We start from the raw sequence: 17963 nt of genomic DNA on the forward strand, positions 1-17963 counted from the left end.
AGTCGAGATCAAGAGGTAGACAGGGGCCAAAACGTACCTGAGGGCCATGTAAAGGATGTGCCCATTACTCTATAAACAGCTGAAGGTGTCTAAGGTGGAGATAATCTACAGAGCCTAAAATATTTACATCCTTTACCAAAAAAAAAAAAAACAAAACTAAACCAAACTAAAAAGTCTGACAAATCCTAATCTACATAGTTCAGTAGTTTGTTCCTTTTATTTCTTTATAATATTCTATTTCATTATAGGAATAGACTCCAGTTTGCTTTTTCAAATTTGGGTTTGACATTTGGGTTGTTTCCTAGTGAACCTTATTCCATTTGATGTGCCCTCATGTTTCTATCCTTGTTTTGTTTTTTAAATATTGCTAGTCATAACCTACTAAATTGATTTTACAACCCCTTAATGAGGTGACTCTCAGTTTAAAAAAATGGTAAGGACATTAACTGTAGTAATAGAGGATGGGAACACGTAGAATAAGGAAAGGGCTTGTATTAAAGGACTGAGTGCTGGGGAAACCTGACAATTAAATGTTGGACTAAAACAAAAACGAAAACAAAATGACAAAAAAAGCAAGTAAGCATGACCAAAATTTTTCAGATGAGGAAACTAAAACACCAAGAGGTTAAGTAATTTGCCCAAGTAGTCTTTAGAAGGGGAAACACAAACAAGCCCAGCTCCACCTGGAGCTGCAATCTGAGTCCCTATCAGTAGGGTACAATATCAACCAGGAAAAAGCATAATCTAGTTTTTATGTTTTGATTTAAAGGTCTAAAGTGGTAAAACACAAAGACCAAAGAACCATTCTAGCATACCCTATTCAAGATTATTTTATTCCTATAAAAGGCATTGCTGGAACAACTGTCAAAATCTAAATTGAGTCTACTGATTAGAAAACAGTGTTGTATTAAGGAAATTAACCTGGTTTTACTGATTGTACTGTGGCTGTGGAGGACAGTGTTCTTATTGGGGGGAAAATAACACATTAAGTCATTTAGGGATGAATGGGCATCATGCAACCAATTGAAGTGATTCAGATTATTATTTTGTGTGTATGTATGCATGTGGAGAACAATAAAGAAAGATGACAAAATGTCAGCAATTGGGGAATCTGGGTGAAAAGTTTAAGAAAATTCTTTTCTTGCAACTTTTCTGCAAGTCTGAAATTACGTCAAAATAAAAATGAAAGTAAGGGGCTGAGGCTGTAGCTTAGTGGCAGAGCGTTTGCCTAGCAGGTGAGAGGCACTGGGTTTGATTCTGAGCACCACATAAACAAATAAAATAAAGGCATTCTGTCCATCTACAATTACAAATTTTTTTTAAATGAAAGTAGGGAGAAATAAAATAATATTCTGAAATCTTATGCTCTCAGAAACCTCTCTTGGATCAAAAATGTATGTATCATACATAAGAAAAGTCACAACTCGTCTCATTAAGGCTGGAAATGGTATAAACTTAAAAAGATTAGTGGGAGCTGGGTGCCCTGGCGCAGGCCTGTAATCCCAGCAACTCAGGAAGCTGAGGCAAAAGATTATAAGTTCTATGTGAGACAGCAACTTAGCAAGACCCTCAGCAACTTTGTGAGACCCTGTCTCAAAACTAACTAAATAAAAAGGGCTGGGAACATAACTCAATAAAGTGCCCCTGAGTTCAATCCCCAGAACCAAAAAAGTATATAAAAAATGAGTGGAATGGGTATGTAGCTCAGTGGTAGAGTGTTTGCCTAGTATGCACAAAGGCCTAAGTTTTATCCCCAGCACTGCAAAATAAATAAAAAGATTCATGGATGCTAGCAACCCAAATAAACAAGCAGATACTATACACCTCTTGATCAACAACATAGTGATATCCCTGAATATTTCCCTAAAACTTCAAACCTGAGTCCAATTAAGCCTAGATCAAACTACCAAAGTGCAGAAAATACAGAGACCACAGAAATATCCTGACCAAGGGAAATTCTAGAACAATAATCTGGAATCTTCAATAAATCCATTGCAAGGGAGAAAAAGAGAGGGGGTAGGGAAAACCTAGAGTTAAAAGGTATGGAAAAGCTATCTTTTTGAAAAAGCAAAGCTAGTGTTTAGGGAAGCTTGTTTAGGTGAAAAACTACACAGGAAACATAGGAAGGAGTGCTATCAAGTTAGCGGTTAGTATTCTTTCTAGGGTGAAGGGACCTGGACTTGGGAGGGGACTCTATTAGGTTTATAGGGTTTTTTAGTGGTTTCCTTTCATGGGGGCAGGTTATAGGTCAGTCAATGATAACTAATTTCTTTCATTCATTTATTTTTGCAGCACTGGGGATCACTCCCAGATCTGCTCTACCACTGAGCTACATTACCCACCCATTTTAAATTTATTAAATTTTGAGACAGGGTCTTGCTAAGTTTCCCAGACTGGTAACAAACTTGTGATCCTCCTGCCTCAGCTTCTCAAATGGCTGAGATTACACGCATGCATCAACAGCCCAAATCTTTTATGCATATCTGAATAAAAATTTTTCCCTTAACACTATCTTAGTGACAGGATATAAAATCAACATACAAAAGTCAGTACCTTTCCTATACACCAATGATGAATTCATTGAGAAAGAAATAAGAAAAACAATCCCATTCACAATAGCCTCAGAAAAATTAAATACCTTAGAATAAATCTAACCAAGGAGGTGAAAAGACTTCTACAATGAAAACTATAGAATAGTGAAGAAAGAAATTGAAGAAGACCTCAGGAGAAGGAAATACTGTCCATGTTCATGGATAGGCAGATTTAATATTGTTAAAATGTTCATACTACCAAAAACAATATAAGATTCAATGCAATCTACATCAAAATACCAATCACTTTCTTCACAGAACTAGAAAAAACAGTCTTCCAATTCATTTGGAAGAACAAAAGACCCAGAATAGCCAAAGCAATTCTAAAGAAGGAAAAAAGCAATGCGGGAGACATCACAATACCTGACTTCAAATTATACTAACAAAAACTGCGGGCTGGAGTTGTGGCTCAGTGGTAGTGCGCTTGCCTAGCATGCATGAGGCACTGGGTTCGATTCTCAGTACCACATACAAATAATAAAATAAAGGTCCATCAACAAATAAAAAAAAAAGAAAGAAAACTGCATGGTACTGGTATAAAAACAGACACATAGACCAATGGTACAGAATAGAAGACACAGACAAACCCCTATACACAGTTGTCTGATCCTTGACAAAGGTGCCAAAAACATATACTGGAAAAAAGATATACTGGGAAAACTGGTTATCTATATGTAGAAGAACAAAAAATACACCTTTATCTCTCAGCTTGCACAAAAATCGATTCAAAATGGCTCAAGGACCTAGGAATTTAGGCCAGAAATTTTGCAATTCCCAGGAAAAAAAAATAGGTCAACACTCCAATATATAGGCACAGGCAATAACTTCCCTAATAGGACTCCTAAAGTTGAGAAAACACCAAGAATTAGTAAATAGGATGGCATCAAATTTAAAAGCATCTACACAGCAAAGGAAACAAGAATTTGACGAGAGAACCTACAGAAGAAAATCTTTGCTAATTGCTCTTCTGACAGAGGATTAATATCCAGATTACATAAAGAATACAAAAAAATTACCACCAAAAAACAAATAACCCAATCGATACATGGGTAAATGAACTAAACAGACACTTCTCACAAGAATAAATAAAAATGGCTAAAATATTTCAAGAAATGTTCAAAATCTTTAGCAATTAGGGAAATGCAAATCAACACTACACTGAGATTTCATCTCCTGTTAGAGTGGCAGCCATCAAGATCACAAAATAGCTGGGCACAATGGGACACACACCCAGTGACTGGATATGCTGAGGCAGAAGGGTGGCAAGTTTGAGACCAGACTCAGCAACTTAGCAAGACCCTAAGCAATTTAGTGAGACCCTGTCTCACAATTAAAAAAAATAATAATAAATGGGTTATGGAGACTGGGGTTGTAGCTCAGTGGTACAGTGCTTCCCTAGCATGTTTGAGGCACTGGGTTTGATTCTCAGCACCTCATATAAATATTTAAATAAGTGCCCATCAATAATTTAAAAATATATTTTTTAAATGGGCTGGGAGTAAAGCACCCCTGGATTCAGTTCCCAGTAAGGGAAAGAAAAAAAATACAAACACTAATGCTAGAGAGGATGTGGAGAAAAAAGGAACTTCTACACTGTTGGTGGGAGTGTAAATTAGTACAACCACTCTGGAAATCAGTATGGAGGTTCCTCAAAAGATCAGGCATGGAACCATCATATGACCCAGCTATACTACTCCTTTATATTTATCCTGAAAAATTAAAGTCAGCATACAATAGTGATACACAAATACCCATGTTTATAACAGCTATGGAACCAGTCTAGGTATCCATCAATGGATGAATGAATAAAGAAAATGCGGTACATATACACCAATGGAGTTTTATTCAGCCATAAAGAAAAATAAAATTATGTCATTTACAGGAAAACTTGAGAACATTATGTTAATTGAAATAAGCCAAAGTCAGAAGGTCAAAGATCATATGTTTTCTCTCATATGTGGAAGCTACAGAAGAAAAGGGAAAAGAAAGGCAAGAGGGGGGCATCTCATGAACATCAAAATGAGATCAGTAGAAGAGAGGAAAGGCACCAGCCGGAGGAAGGAGAGGAGGGAGGGGGTAAATGTTGGGGAGTGATATTGGCCAAATTAATAAAAAATATTTTTATTAAAAATTAATAAAAATATAAATAAAACATGAAATTGAAATATAAACAACCATATATATTCTTTTTTTCTTTTTTTTTTTACCATGTATATTCTTTATAGCAACAACTGTCACTAATGAAACAAGATAAGACAATCCATCTCAAGGCTGCCACCTTGAGTTGCTGTTAGGAATTGTAGACTTTTCTGAAGTAGCTCAGGTGATTCAAAAATGATTGAAATTGGCTTCTTCTTCCAAGCTATTTACTTAAAAAAAAAAAAAAAAATCTAATCCAGAAGAGAAAAGCATACAGATAATGTAAATCCAAACAGTGCAGAATAATATAAAATTTAACATTGCCATTTCTTTTTCCTCATCTTCATCCTCTAACCCCATGTTATAAACACTTCCACTTACGTAAAAAACAAAACCTTGTTTCTTTAGAATCTACTGACTCCATACTGTCAAAATAAGAAATTTATTGCCATTTACATTATTTCTCTTACCAGCTGCAATGCCCGATTTCTGTTAATTTTATTTCCTCTAGAGGTTTTCTTTATGTCCAAATATTGTATTTAAAGCTCTTTGTCTTCATTTAGCCTTTCTAGAAATATCTACTTACTCCCTGGGATGAAGTTGAAGACATCGGTGATTCCACTTACACCATTACTCACTTGCCATTCTTTGGTAATTTAAAATTTTTGCACTGCAATGGTGAATTAATAATTAAATCATTCATATGTATCAGTTGGTTGATTTTAAAACTTAAAGACTAAAATATTCATCTACAGTATGGTTGAAATTATTACCTAGGTCACAATAAAATCATGTGAATGGATCCAAATGGAAAAATAGTCACGTAATTCTTGGTTTCCTTTTTGCCCATTAATCAAGAAAGGTCTATTAACAACACATATAAGACATATATCAATGGAGATTAAACTTGCCCACAATTAGTGGTTTACTGTTCTGGATTCCCATAATATTGTATTCATAACTCTTTAATGCCCCAAAGAATGCTGCATTATAGTTTATCAGTTGGAGTGGAAGAGGGAGAGTATTAAATCAAAGCTATGGACATTTTACATTCCCCAGAAAAAATGTACTTACACACAACATTTTGGGTATAGTCTCACAGACCACCTGGCCCAAGATTAAAAGACCTCTGCCCCAAATAGTTTCCCTTAAGGGGAGGGATCTTGTTTAGTATACATTTCTAACACGTAACTGTCCTGTTTGGCTATCAATATTTGGCAAAATTTTAAATGAACCAAATTTTCCCATTTATCCTGTTGGGGTTTCAAAGTCTACTTTTAAAACAATAAACTTTTATCTTTACAGCATGTTTTGTAGAATATACTTTGTAAAGGAATCCAAAGATAATTGGAAGTGGCTTTTAAAGTTATCAGGTTTTTTTCTTGTTTGGTACTACGGATTGAACCCAGGTATACTCTACCACTGAAACATGTCCCCAGTCCTTTTTTTTTAAGTTTATTTTGAGTCAGGGTCTTGCTAAAATGCCCATACTGGTGATAGGATTCTCCTGCCTCAGCCTCTGAGTAGCTGAGATTAAGGGCGTGTGCCACTGGCCACATAACATTAGTCTTTAATTACACCTGGGTGATCAAAGATTAAATGTTCCAAAACATGTGTGGATGGATGAGTATATGGATACTATAAGTGATAAGGCAGATAAAGAAAAGTGTTAATTGTATGGTTGGGGATGTGGCCTACCATGGACAAGGCACAGGGTTCAATCCCTCCACCACCAGTTCTGACGGGAGGGAGCGGGGCGGAGTTAACCGTAGAATCAAGGTAGTGGAAACGTGGGTTGTTCATTGTACAATTCTTTTGACCTTTTCTCAGTATTTGAAAATTTTCATAATTTCACAGGGAAAGTGACTTGCCTTACTCAAACATAGGCACAGTTTTTAGCTCTTGGAGGATATAAACTTGATCATTACTTTCGTCTTGCAGAGCTCTTTGGAGAGTCACAAATTTTCTATTGTACACTGTAAACGAGCACGCAGGTTTCCTTTGCTAGAAAATAATGTAATTAATGGAGCAATTAACTAAAATACAAGAAAGCTCAAAATATGTAATTGTTACGTGGAAAAAGCGACCATTTACACAGATTTCGGAAGAGAAGTGTATGAACTGGAGAGAAAAGGAATGGTTTTGTGACTGGACCGTCGTCGTCTCCGAGAGGGGCCAGGGCTACTGCCTGCAGCTGCACGAGGGCTGAGAATCTCGCCCTCCTTAACTGGAGAGACCGGTGCTCGCAAATCACGCCGCCCACTCGTCAGAAACGGGACGCTCCTGCGGCTGAGCGGAGCGACGACGGGGGCATCACAGCAGTGAGGGAGACTGGGAAGAACCCTGGCCACAACTGACCTGCGAGACGAGGTTCCCGAGGCTTCCTACATCTGGGGGCTGTTGTGATATAACAGGGAAGAGCCGCAGCAGATTTATTACCCCTCACCCGACAGTCTTAATTGTGACATGAAGGAGGAAGCTGGGCCAGCTGCCTCAAAATCTCCTCGGTCTAGAGTACCGTGGGAAGATCTGAGACAATCACCCGGGCTCTGACCAGCGCCCTCGGAACAGAATTCGTTAAAAACATCCTAGAGCTCGCTGGACGCCGGCGATTCTGCGCATGCGCGAGGATGCTCGCCCGCCCCACCCTCCCGAGGTGAATGGCCTATCCCATTCCTGAGGGATGCTGAGGGTGGGAGAGACTTGGAAGCCTGGACCGGAAACTGCAGGTACGTCACTAGTTATTTACAGACCTTAACTACACGAATGATAATTTGTGATTATTTTACTTCAACCTCGATGATTGCGACAGACTTCTGAACAAAGTGAATTTGTTACGGTTCCACCAACTAGTCTCCCCCTCTCACCTGGGAGCGTTAGGGCTGGCTGGCGTGACGGCCAGGTACGGAAGCCTAGAGGGCCACGCCCACCTCGACGGGGCCCCGCCCCGCCTCGCCTCCCGCACCCGGCAGGTTCCCCACCCGGCAGCGCCGCCCGGCAGCTCCTCCTCGTCTCCGCCCCGCCGGCCGCGGGCGCGGGGGACGTCAGCGCTGCCAGCGTGGAAACCACCGCCGGGCCCGGGAGGCGGAAGTAGCGCCCGGGACTGCCGGGCCACCCACCGGACTCCGCCGGCCGCCTCAGCCATGGACGCGTCCCTAGAGAAGGTCCGTCGGGCGGGTAGGACGGCGCTGTGGCCCAGGCCCCCGCCTCCGGGGTTACTGTTTCCCCGCGAGCTGCCTCTGTGACCCGGGAGGGGCCGGGGGCTAACCGGCCGCCGAGGAGGTCTGGCCGCGAGGGCGTGCGGCCGGGCCTGGCCACGTCACGGCCGGGTTCTGCTGCAGCCGACCTCAGGGCCTGCAGAGGTTCCGCGAGGGGCCGGCCTGAGCCTGGGCAGGCCCCTTCGGGTGACGGCGGCTACCAGTTTGGACCCCACAAGCGCCAGGAAAGAAGCCCCAGTGGTTTCGAAGCCAATTGCAAGGTTTTCTGTGATTTCCAAGTTCGGAAGAAAATTGTTAAGAGCAGTGGCCTTGCAACTTCAGCGTGCACAGGGCCCTTAGTAAAAACACAAAATTTCAGCCCTAGGGTGTGAACCTCTGGGGGGTTGGACTCGTATTTGCATGGTTAACAAGTTCCCCCACGTGATTCTGATTTTTGAACCCCGGGAAGGGACCTCGGGGGTCTAAAAAGGGGTGGGTATTTCATAGTGAATTTACTTTCGGGGATTGCAGCTGCTCCACAACTTCTTGGCTCCTCCCTTCTGGTGTCCAGAAGAGACCTTGGCGTCAACCCCCCCCATCCACCAGCTCTTTACCCTGATTTCCCTTGGAGAGAACAGCAGCGTGATGTACCAGGCTGATTGCTCTGGCGGTTGAAATGGTCTCTAATTGTCCCGATCTAGGGCTTGTAAATGAGAACAGGTGCTTGGGTTTCTTAATGGAGCCCTGCCTTCGGTGCCTGACATTGTCTTTCCTCAGAGCCCTATTCTTTCCAGCTTGGGATTCTGTTTGTCCAGTTTGATGCAGACAAGTTTTTCTTACATGTGGAATTCAGGAGCAATTCTGGTGTTTTAAGATTGCTTCCTTTTAATGTTGAGTGGACAGAAATAACATACTTTGTTTTCAAAGCAGCAGCTGCCATAGATTTGTTCATTTGTCACTGAGAATTGAAGGCAGAAATTTGTAGAAGTTGAGCCAAATAGCTTCACAGGCACACAGTGGTATAGCCTGTTCCTTGGTTGTTTAAAATAAATTGGATGGAAGACAAGAAAAGGAAAAGATAGTATCTTTTTCTTAAGTATTCTGATTAGCACAATGCCTACCTGTTAGAACTTCGAATTTCATTCAAGATCAGTGGTTCTCAACCATGAGCAATTTTGTTCCCTGAGGGTCAGTGGCAACAAATGAAGATATTTTAGATGGTCACAAGGTGGGGGTGGGATGATGCTAAACTTCTCCACTGCGCAGAACAACCACCCACACCGGAGAATTATCTGACTCAAGATGTCAGTAGTACTGAGCCGGAGAAACCCTGGTCAAGATCATGTGTGTAACATAGTAGTTGAATATAAAATGATGCTAAAAATGTCTCTTCTGTGTTGCTTCCAATTTCATAAGAAGGTGAGGTGGGCTTTGTGTCTTTCAGTTAGAAACCTGAAAGAAATGGGGTGATTTTTTTCTCCAAAAATAGCTCTTCATAAGCAAATCTGCAAAACAGAGTGGGTTGGAATCCTGCTTTAAATATTACTTTTCTGACATTTGATTAGTAGATTATGGTGGATACTCCCTAAATGTTAATTGATGATAAAAGATCTTAAACTCTCCAAATGAAGACCTGAAGAGGTACTGGAACTCCAGCATGGTTAAAGGTGGGGTTGTCACAAAAATTGCACAAAACTTAGGAATTCAGAATATGTAGACTGGAAGTTTTTGCCTTAGGCCAGTGTGAAAATTCTGAATGTAAGTTTTTTAGAGCTAAGATTGTGTTTCTTTTTTTTTAATTTAATGAAATAATAGGAAATTTAACTTATAATGAACAATTTCTGTTAATGTTCAGTGGGTAGAAAAGAAAAGGTATTGCCATATTATGAATTCTGATGCCTTGTGTTCTGAAAAATAATTTGAATCAAAGTGAAACATTGAATTGTGTCCATTATTCCCGTTTCTTTGAGGAATAGACTATTCTGGGTTAATTTCTGCACTGCTAACATAAATTTGAGAGCTATCTCAACAGTTCTGAATGATCCCATTTAAATTGATCTGTGCATAATTTATATGGCTGTAGAAACCACAGTGTTATTTCATACTCACCATCTAAAGTTTCAAGTACTATCTCAGAGAGGGGGTATGCTGTCATCATTTAGTAGAATCACTCCTTACATTTCCTTTGGTTCAAATATAATTCTGTACCCTTGCTCTTTCTTGGGGTAGTATGTAAACGTGCAGCCCTGCCATGATAGAACCACTTTCTTATACTGATATGTTTTTCTTTCATAAGAGTATCAGCTTTCTTGTATCTGAAATGAGGGATGTCTTAAGAAACCATGTAGCTTGATTGAGAGGGCAAGGGATTCAAGCAGGAGAGTAGGAGTAGGGCTGGGGTCTTGAGCCTTCAGTACTCTATGTCCAACTTAAAACAGGGCCCTGTAGAATAATCTCACAGTGTTTACTTATGTTAATATTCAAGTGAAAAAATGCCACAGGAAGTAATTACTAATGGTTGACAATCTTAATAAATTATTCACCACATAACACATAGTACACTTTCCAGTAAGGTCTGCAACTTTATACCTTTTCCTGTTACTTGAAAAATCTCTTCCTGGGTATTGTGTTTAAACAAGGTGTATTGCAGTTTGCCTTGGGTTTACTTTATTTTTTGCAATACTGGGGATTTGAATCCAGGGCATTTTACCTCTGAGCTACATCTTTACCCTTTTTATTTTCTATTTTGAGACAAGATCTATATCTCACTAATGGCCAAGACTAGCCTTGAACTTGTGATACTCCTTCCTCAGCCTCGTAAGTAGCTGAGAGTACAGACATGCTACCACACCCGACCCTTGAATTTACTTTAATTCCATCCTTGAGCAAACATTGGACAAAGTTTGCCAACTTCAGCATTCCTGACCTTTTGGGCTAGGTGATTCCTTGTTGTGGGGGCTGTCCAGTGTATTGCAACATGTTTAGCAGCATCCTTGACTTCCCACTGTCCAGATGCTAGTAGTACTCTCTCCCCGGAGTTGTGGCAACTAAAAATGGTTTCTGGTGGAGGCCATTGTCCACTATGGATGGAAAGAATTGCCTCTGGTTGAAAATCACTGAGAGAATCTAGAGCTGAGCTGTGCTTTGCAGAGCCAGTAGGCCCTGTGACCAACTTGATTCTAGATTAACTAAATTTTGATAAAGTTTTAAATTCATTTTCTCACTTATACTAACCATGTTCCAAATGCTCAAGAGCCATGTTTCTTGTGGCTGCCTTACCAGGTGGCACAGGTATTGTGTGCCACCAAAGAAAAATCTACTGAATAGCACTATCGAGCTGGACAATTTGTTATATTTAATTCTTGTCTCAAGAGGCAACTTGAACTGTTTTTTACTTACATAATTACAGTTTACACCTGTAATCCCAGAGGCTTGGGAGGCTGAGGCAGGAGGATCATGAGTTCAAAGCCAGTCTCAGCAACTTAGCAAGGTCCTAAGCAACTCAGTGAGACCCTGTCTCTAAATAAATATTTTTTAAAAAGCTGGGATATGGCTCAGTGGTTAAGTACCCCTGGGTTCAATCCCTGGTACCATAATAATAATAATTACAACTCAACCCATTTTTGTTTCTTGTTTTCATCATAAACTAAGTTGTTTGGGTTTTTTTTACCCCCCTTCCTTTGGGTCTGATTTTGGAAAATCTTTTATCACCTTGCTGTTATGCTAGAAATTTTGAAGGAGCAGCATGAATGGAACATTCCCAATCTTTACTTGCTGATAAGGCCTGCCAGAATTCCTATCCCTGCTCTTAAAAGTATGAGAGAAGAGCCCCTATTAGGCAAGCTTGCAAAGATCAGTTTCCTTGTGTGCCTTTGCAGAGTCCACTTCTCTGTGTAGAATGGGAGGTGTTGTAGGCAGACCTGACAAACTCTAATTTTGACTTTTTTTAAAAAATTTTTTAATATTTATTTTTTTAGTTTTCAGTGGACACAACTTTGTATGTGGTGCTGAGGATCGAACCAAGGCCGCACGCATGCCAGGCGAGCGCGCTACCGCTTGGGCTACATCCCCAGCCCCTGATTTTGACTTTTGTTTAAAGTGGATCTCTGCATCATTATGAAGTGAGGGTTTTGCATACAGGTACAGGGTGGCTGTGTCAGTAATGATTACCTAATGGCTGGGCATTGGAGCAAACTGATGGGACTTTACTGTGACACAAAGTTCCTCCTCCTAAAAACTTAAAACCTTGGTGATTCTTGATTTATTCAGGATTACAGAGCTGGTTCCCAGTCCCATGTGTGCTCTATTATATCCAAGATTTTGAGTTCTAATTATAGGTAGGAGTTGATTGACCTTAGTTGTGTCTGACTTCACCAAAAGCAGAAAGCTGTTTTAATTCACACTTTTTTATTAGCTGAAGGTCAGCTATGGTCAAAACCCCAGTGCTAGGCACTGAGACTCCAGATGATTAAGACATGATGCCTCCAGGAAGCAATGTTTGTAAGGAGTATACACATTTTAAGACAAATTCTTGAATAGCAAGGAGAGGTAAAACTAGCATGACTTAAGAAACAAGCAGGTGTGCATGGAGATTTTTGTGGAAGAGATTGTTTAAGTAGAATATTTAGTTTGGAGTTACACTTTTTCTAGAGTTTGCTTTAATTGTAAATGCGTACATTTTTACCTTATGATATAACTGTCCTCATATTATTGTTGGCAAAATATGAATCGAGACAGAAAAGCCATTTCACTTCTTTTTTTTCCAAGTTTTTTATTCTTTTTAGTTATATATGACAGTAGAATGTATTTTGACATACACATACATGGAATTTAACTTCCCATTCTTGGGATTGTACATGATGTGAAGTTTCACTGGTCATGTATTCATATTTGAACAGAGGAAAGTTATGTCTGACCCCCCTCCAACTTCCTGCCTATTGAGAGTCAGTATCCATATATCAGAACATTCGGTCTTTGATTTTTTGGGATTGGCTTATTTCACTTAGCATGATAGCCTCCTGTTCCATCCATTTACCAGCAAAAATATAATTTCATTCTTATTTATGGCTGAGTGTAATTCCATTGTGTATATGTACCACATTTTCTTTATCCATTCATCTATTAAAGGGCACCTAGGTTGGTTCTGTAGCTTAGCTATTGTGAAGTGAGCTGCTATGAATGTTGATGTGGCCACATCACTATGGTATGCAGATTTTAAGTCCTTTGGGTATATGCTGAGGAGTGAGATAACTGGGTCATCTCTCTCTCTCTTAATTTCAGTATTGAACCCAGGGGCACTTTACCATTGAGCCACATCCACACCCCTTTTTATTATTTTGAGACAAGGTCTTGATAAGTTGCTGAGGGTCTCTCTCAGTTGTTGAAACTGGCCTTAAACTTGAGATCCTCTGCTTTAGCCTCCCCAGTCACTGGGATTACAGGCATGTGCCTCCATGACCAGCCCATTTTATCTTTTGGAAGTTAAATCAACTGTTAAAAAAAAGAACCGCCACCTCTAGACAATTGAAAATTTCCAGAAATTTCTTTCTGAAATTTGATTTACTGAACTAAAATTAAATCCATCTTCTTCAAGCAGTTTTCAAGGGCCATAAAATATTCCGGACTTTCAGTTTATTTGCTAGTAGCATTGTGGTAGGGTTTTTTAGTTCATTTTAGTTATGCATTATATTAGGGTTCATTTTGACATAATTATACAAGCATGGAATATAATTTGCTCTAATTCAGTTCCCAGTACTTCTTCCCTTCCTCTTTCTCCCTCCCTGTTTCCTTCCCTCTACTCCATTGATCTCTCTCTTGTTTTCGTGGAATCCCCCGTAGTCCTTCCCCACTTATTTTGGTCTAGCTTCTACATCAAAGAAAACATTCAACCTTTGACTTTCTGAGTCTAGCTTTTTTCATGTAGCTGATGGTTTCCAGTCCATTTACCGGCAAATGTCATAATTTCATTCTTTATGGCTGAGTAATACTTTGTTGTATACATGTGCCACATTTTCTTTATCCATTCATCTATTGTTGTACATGTAGGTTGGTTCCAATAGTTTGGCTATTATGAATTGTGCTGCTATAAACATTGATGTACAATAGGTTTTTTGTTTGTTTTGTATTGCTGCAAATGATACGTATCAAGCTGCCTGAAGGTTAGATAGTCTCTGGAATCCAGACTTGGGCCCCATTTACTTTTAATTTTTGTGGAAAATGCATTCTGAGTTAAAAATGACTGAGAGGGGCTGGGGTTGTGGCTCAGTAGCAGAGCGCTTGCCTAACATGTGTGAGGCACTGGGTTCAATTCTCAGCACCACATATAAATAAATGAATAAAATAAAGTCCATCCACAACTAAAGAATTATTTTTTAAAAAGTCAATTGACAATTAAAAAAGTTTTTTTTTTTTAATGACAGAGTCAACTTTTCCTGTAACCTTTTTGTTGTTGTTGTTGTTGTTGCAGAAGAGCAAAAACAGCAAAATAATGCCTTCACTAGGAAGTTGCTGGTTTTGTATGTACACTGGAAACTCTTGAATATTGGCAACTTCACATAGTTCAGCCTTAAAAGTCTGAAGGCATGTATCAGAATTTATCCTAGTATTTTTAAGATGAGATAACTATCATTAATCCTACATAATTCCAGTTCCGTTTTGGAAGTCATGATAGTAATAAGGGTAATTTTTTTTTCTTATTTTTGGTGTTGGGGATGAAACCCAGACAAGCTAGGTAAGTGCTTTACCTCTAGGTTGTGCCCCCAGCCCAAGGATAACCGGTGACCTTTATCTTTCAGATTTGATCACCTGTTGACAAATCCTAGTCTTCTTTAAAGTGTTCTTATCAGTGAAAGAGTTATAATAGTTACTATGTAGTGATTTTCTTTTTTGCCCCAAAATGAATGTGTGATTCCAGATAAACTAGAAAGATTTTAGAAGTAAAGGCCTGTCATGTAGTGTTTTTCCCTTTGTGTAGTTATTTGGAAGCGTTTACTCAGGATATGTTATTTCTAAGTGAACTGACTGTTCAGAAGCAGTGGTCTTTCTTAAGGCTTTTTTTTTTTTTTTTTTTAACTTAGATCTCTGGCATTCTCAGTATGAATCTAAGACAAGTGACTTGAATTCCTTTCCTTCTGCCTCCATATACTGCTCTCTGGGACTGGGGTTTGATGTCTCATGTTTTAATTTTGTTGCCTCCTTAACTCTACCAGATTTTTTACCACTCTGTTGTGTATTTTTACCCCACTTTTTTTGGCTTCTCTTCTTAAGGAATTAGCAAGTTTAAATACTAAGAGGCACACTTTAACAGCACTGGCACATCCCTTTCAACTAGGAACATTATGGTGCTTAATGAACCAATAATTACAGTATGTCTTCCTATCCTCACAGACACACTCAGGCATAGAGTGAATGATAGTTAAAAATGTCTTCAGAGGGCACCCAATTCTTAGAAGATGGAGATAGGAGTGCTTGGTTCCTAATTAAATACTCTACTGTTGAAATCAGGCAAAAAATGCTTTTGAAAATAGAGAAATTGAGAGTCCAGCAAGGTAAATTTACAAGTCACTATATCAACTTGGAGAATTCCCCTCCTTTTCTCCCATCGCTGACCCATAAGGAACAGTTGTGTTCTTAGGGCTTTTCAGATGTAGTGGACAGGTGGTATTCAAAGTAATTCTTCAACTAATGCTAGATGGCAGACAATGTTTGTTTCCACTTGGAAAGAAAATACATGATTTTTGGAGACATGAAGGTTGAATGATTATCACTATTCAGGACTGGCCTTGTTTGGAAAGTGATGAAAGACAGGAATAGAATGTTAGAAATGTTAGAAAAAGCAATCTGGAAACTTATCTCATTGCTTTGATTAGTTGAAGAAAGAAAGTGATTTTTATACATCTAATGCTTTGGTGTAAATTTGCCTTTGATAACAACAAAGTCTGTCTAATACGAACAGCAGGTTTCTCTTTATTTATATATTTTTCTCTCAGTGGCTCTGGAGCCCCCACAAGTGAACATTCCTCTAGTCATCAGAACAGTTTATTGAACCTACAGTATTATATACTACTTTGGAATTTGAGTCCTTCTGCATGCACAGCAGGCGTGCTACCACTCAGTTATACTCCTAGCCTCTAGACTTCTATGAATGATGAATGTTAAGATTTTGTATATTTTTAAAATTACAATTTGGACTTTCCTTTCCACCCCTTTTCACTCTTTCTTTCTTTCTTCTTTCTTTCTTTCTTTTTTAATTTCAGTGCTAAGGATCAAATCTAGGGCCTTGCACATGCTAGGCAAGCACTCTACCCCAGTCCACACTCTGTTTCTCAAGGAGCAGATATTCACATACCATCTTAATAAATTTTGACACTTGTACCATAATTGGATGAAAATTTTCATTTGACTTTAAACCAGTTCACCTTTTTTTTTTTTTGTTTAAATTGAAGGGCATTTACGTATGATGAAATTGGTTTTGAAAATTGTTTAGAGTCATATAACCACCAGCATGATCAAGATAAGGAGTGGACTGGGGGTATGGCCCAGTGGTAGATTTTTTGCCTAGCTCACACAAGTTCCTGGGTTCCAGCCCCAGCACCACACTACCACCAACACAGATATTGAGCATTTCTATCTCCTTAAAAAAATTTCCCTTGCATCCCTTTGCAATTTCCCTGTCCTGCTTTCTGTCATTCTAGGTTAACCCTCTCCACCTACACACCCTCACCTTTTTGTTGTTGTTAACTTAGGTTTGGGCTAAACACTAATGTCTCTGAATTGGGGATTCACAGTATTATCTTCTTTCCAGTACATGCAAAAGTAAATGTGTACTTTTTTAAAGTCACACTTTGGCAAACTGGTTTAAGTGAAGAAAGTATATATAAGAGTTTAACTAATCAAGCTTAAAAGCTAAGAAATTTTAAAAGTGACAGTATGCAATAATTTCCAAATTTTAAGTCCTAGAGACCTCCCTTTATAATTTTTTACTGTAGTTTCCAATTTTGAAAGGTTATGATAAGCATCTTCTTAGTTAATAAACTTATTATTATTTTTTTAGTTGTAGATGGAAACAATACCTTTATGTTATTTGTTTATTTTTATGTGGTTCTGAGGGTTGAACCCAGTGCCTCACACATGCCAGGCCAGCACTCTAGCACTGAGCCACAATCCCGGCCCAGTAAACTTTATTTATTTAAAAATGATGTTTAGGGGCTGGGGTTGTGGTTCACTGGTAGAGCGCTTGCCTAGCATGCACAAGGCATTGGATTCGATCCTCAGCACCACATAAATGTAAAAATAGAAATATTTCACCTAAAATTAAAAAATAAATATTTAGGAAAAAGTGATGTTTAGGGGCTGGGGTTGTGGCTCAGTAGCAGAGCACTTACTTGCCCAGCATGTGTGAGGCACTGGCTTCAATTCCCTGCACCAAGTACAAATAAATAAAGGTTCACTGAAAACTAAAACAATATTTTTAAAAAGAGATGTTCATCCCACTATTAGTAATTGCAAACATCCATCGAAGTGGTGTTTTTTTCCAAGTTGTAGGTTGCATCCTGTATACGGGGTGCTAAATTACTTTGGCAATTTATGACTAGCGGTTTTCAAATGATGGAACAGAACAAAATAGAAAATAAGATGTATTCCGAATAATGAAAGGAGTTGCCCAGTGTTATGCCTTACTGAGTTGATATAATTCTAGCTAAAAGCAAATGTGAGTGTCATCATTAATCTGTGCAGCCATATTCCAAATTTATAATTTTATTCTAGTTTTTTTGGATAATTGAAAATTATTCCCTAACTACTTTTATTATTTTACCTTACATTTGACCCTTGACAAATTCCCCCAAAAAACATTTAAATTGTGAGGATTTTCAAAATTTAACATTATATGTGTAATATTTCTTCTGCTAGTGGTGAGGTATCTTAATATCCTGTGCTGCCTGAAAGTGATGAAAATCATTTAGTATGAAAGTGATTTTTAAAGAGGCTCATAAAGAATCACATGCAGAGGAGGGCTTGTTTTACCTAAGTCTTTTAT

The 17963-nt window shown here is 38.9% G+C and overlaps 1 protein-coding gene across 5 annotated transcripts in view; it reads left to right on the forward strand.

The window, feature by feature from the left end:
* The first annotated feature begins 7703 nt into the window (after positions 1-7703).
* Positions 7704-17963, forward strand: part of Pdxdc1 (pyridoxal dependent decarboxylase domain containing 1) — a 54682-nt gene continuing 44422 nt past the window's right edge. For 4 of the 5 annotated variants that reach the window (XM_046440376.2, XM_046440232.2, XM_046440392.2 and 1 more), the window contains exon 1: positions 7704-7894. In XM_046440376.2, coding sequence (XP_046296332.1) covers positions 7874-7894 — 21 coding nt within the window. In that variant the 5' untranslated portion in view covers positions 7704-7873. The remainder of the gene's footprint in view (positions 7895-17963) is intronic. The other variant, XM_046440403.2, reaches the window with a different exon arrangement.

This window comes from Marmota monax, unplaced genomic scaffold, assembly GCF_021218885.2.
Source record: "Marmota monax isolate L192 unplaced genomic scaffold, Marmota_monax_Labrador192_F-V1.1 WCK01_AAM20220418_F8-fsc00035, whole genome shotgun sequence".
Lineage (NCBI taxonomy): Eukaryota > Metazoa > Chordata > Mammalia > Rodentia > Sciuridae > Marmota > Marmota monax.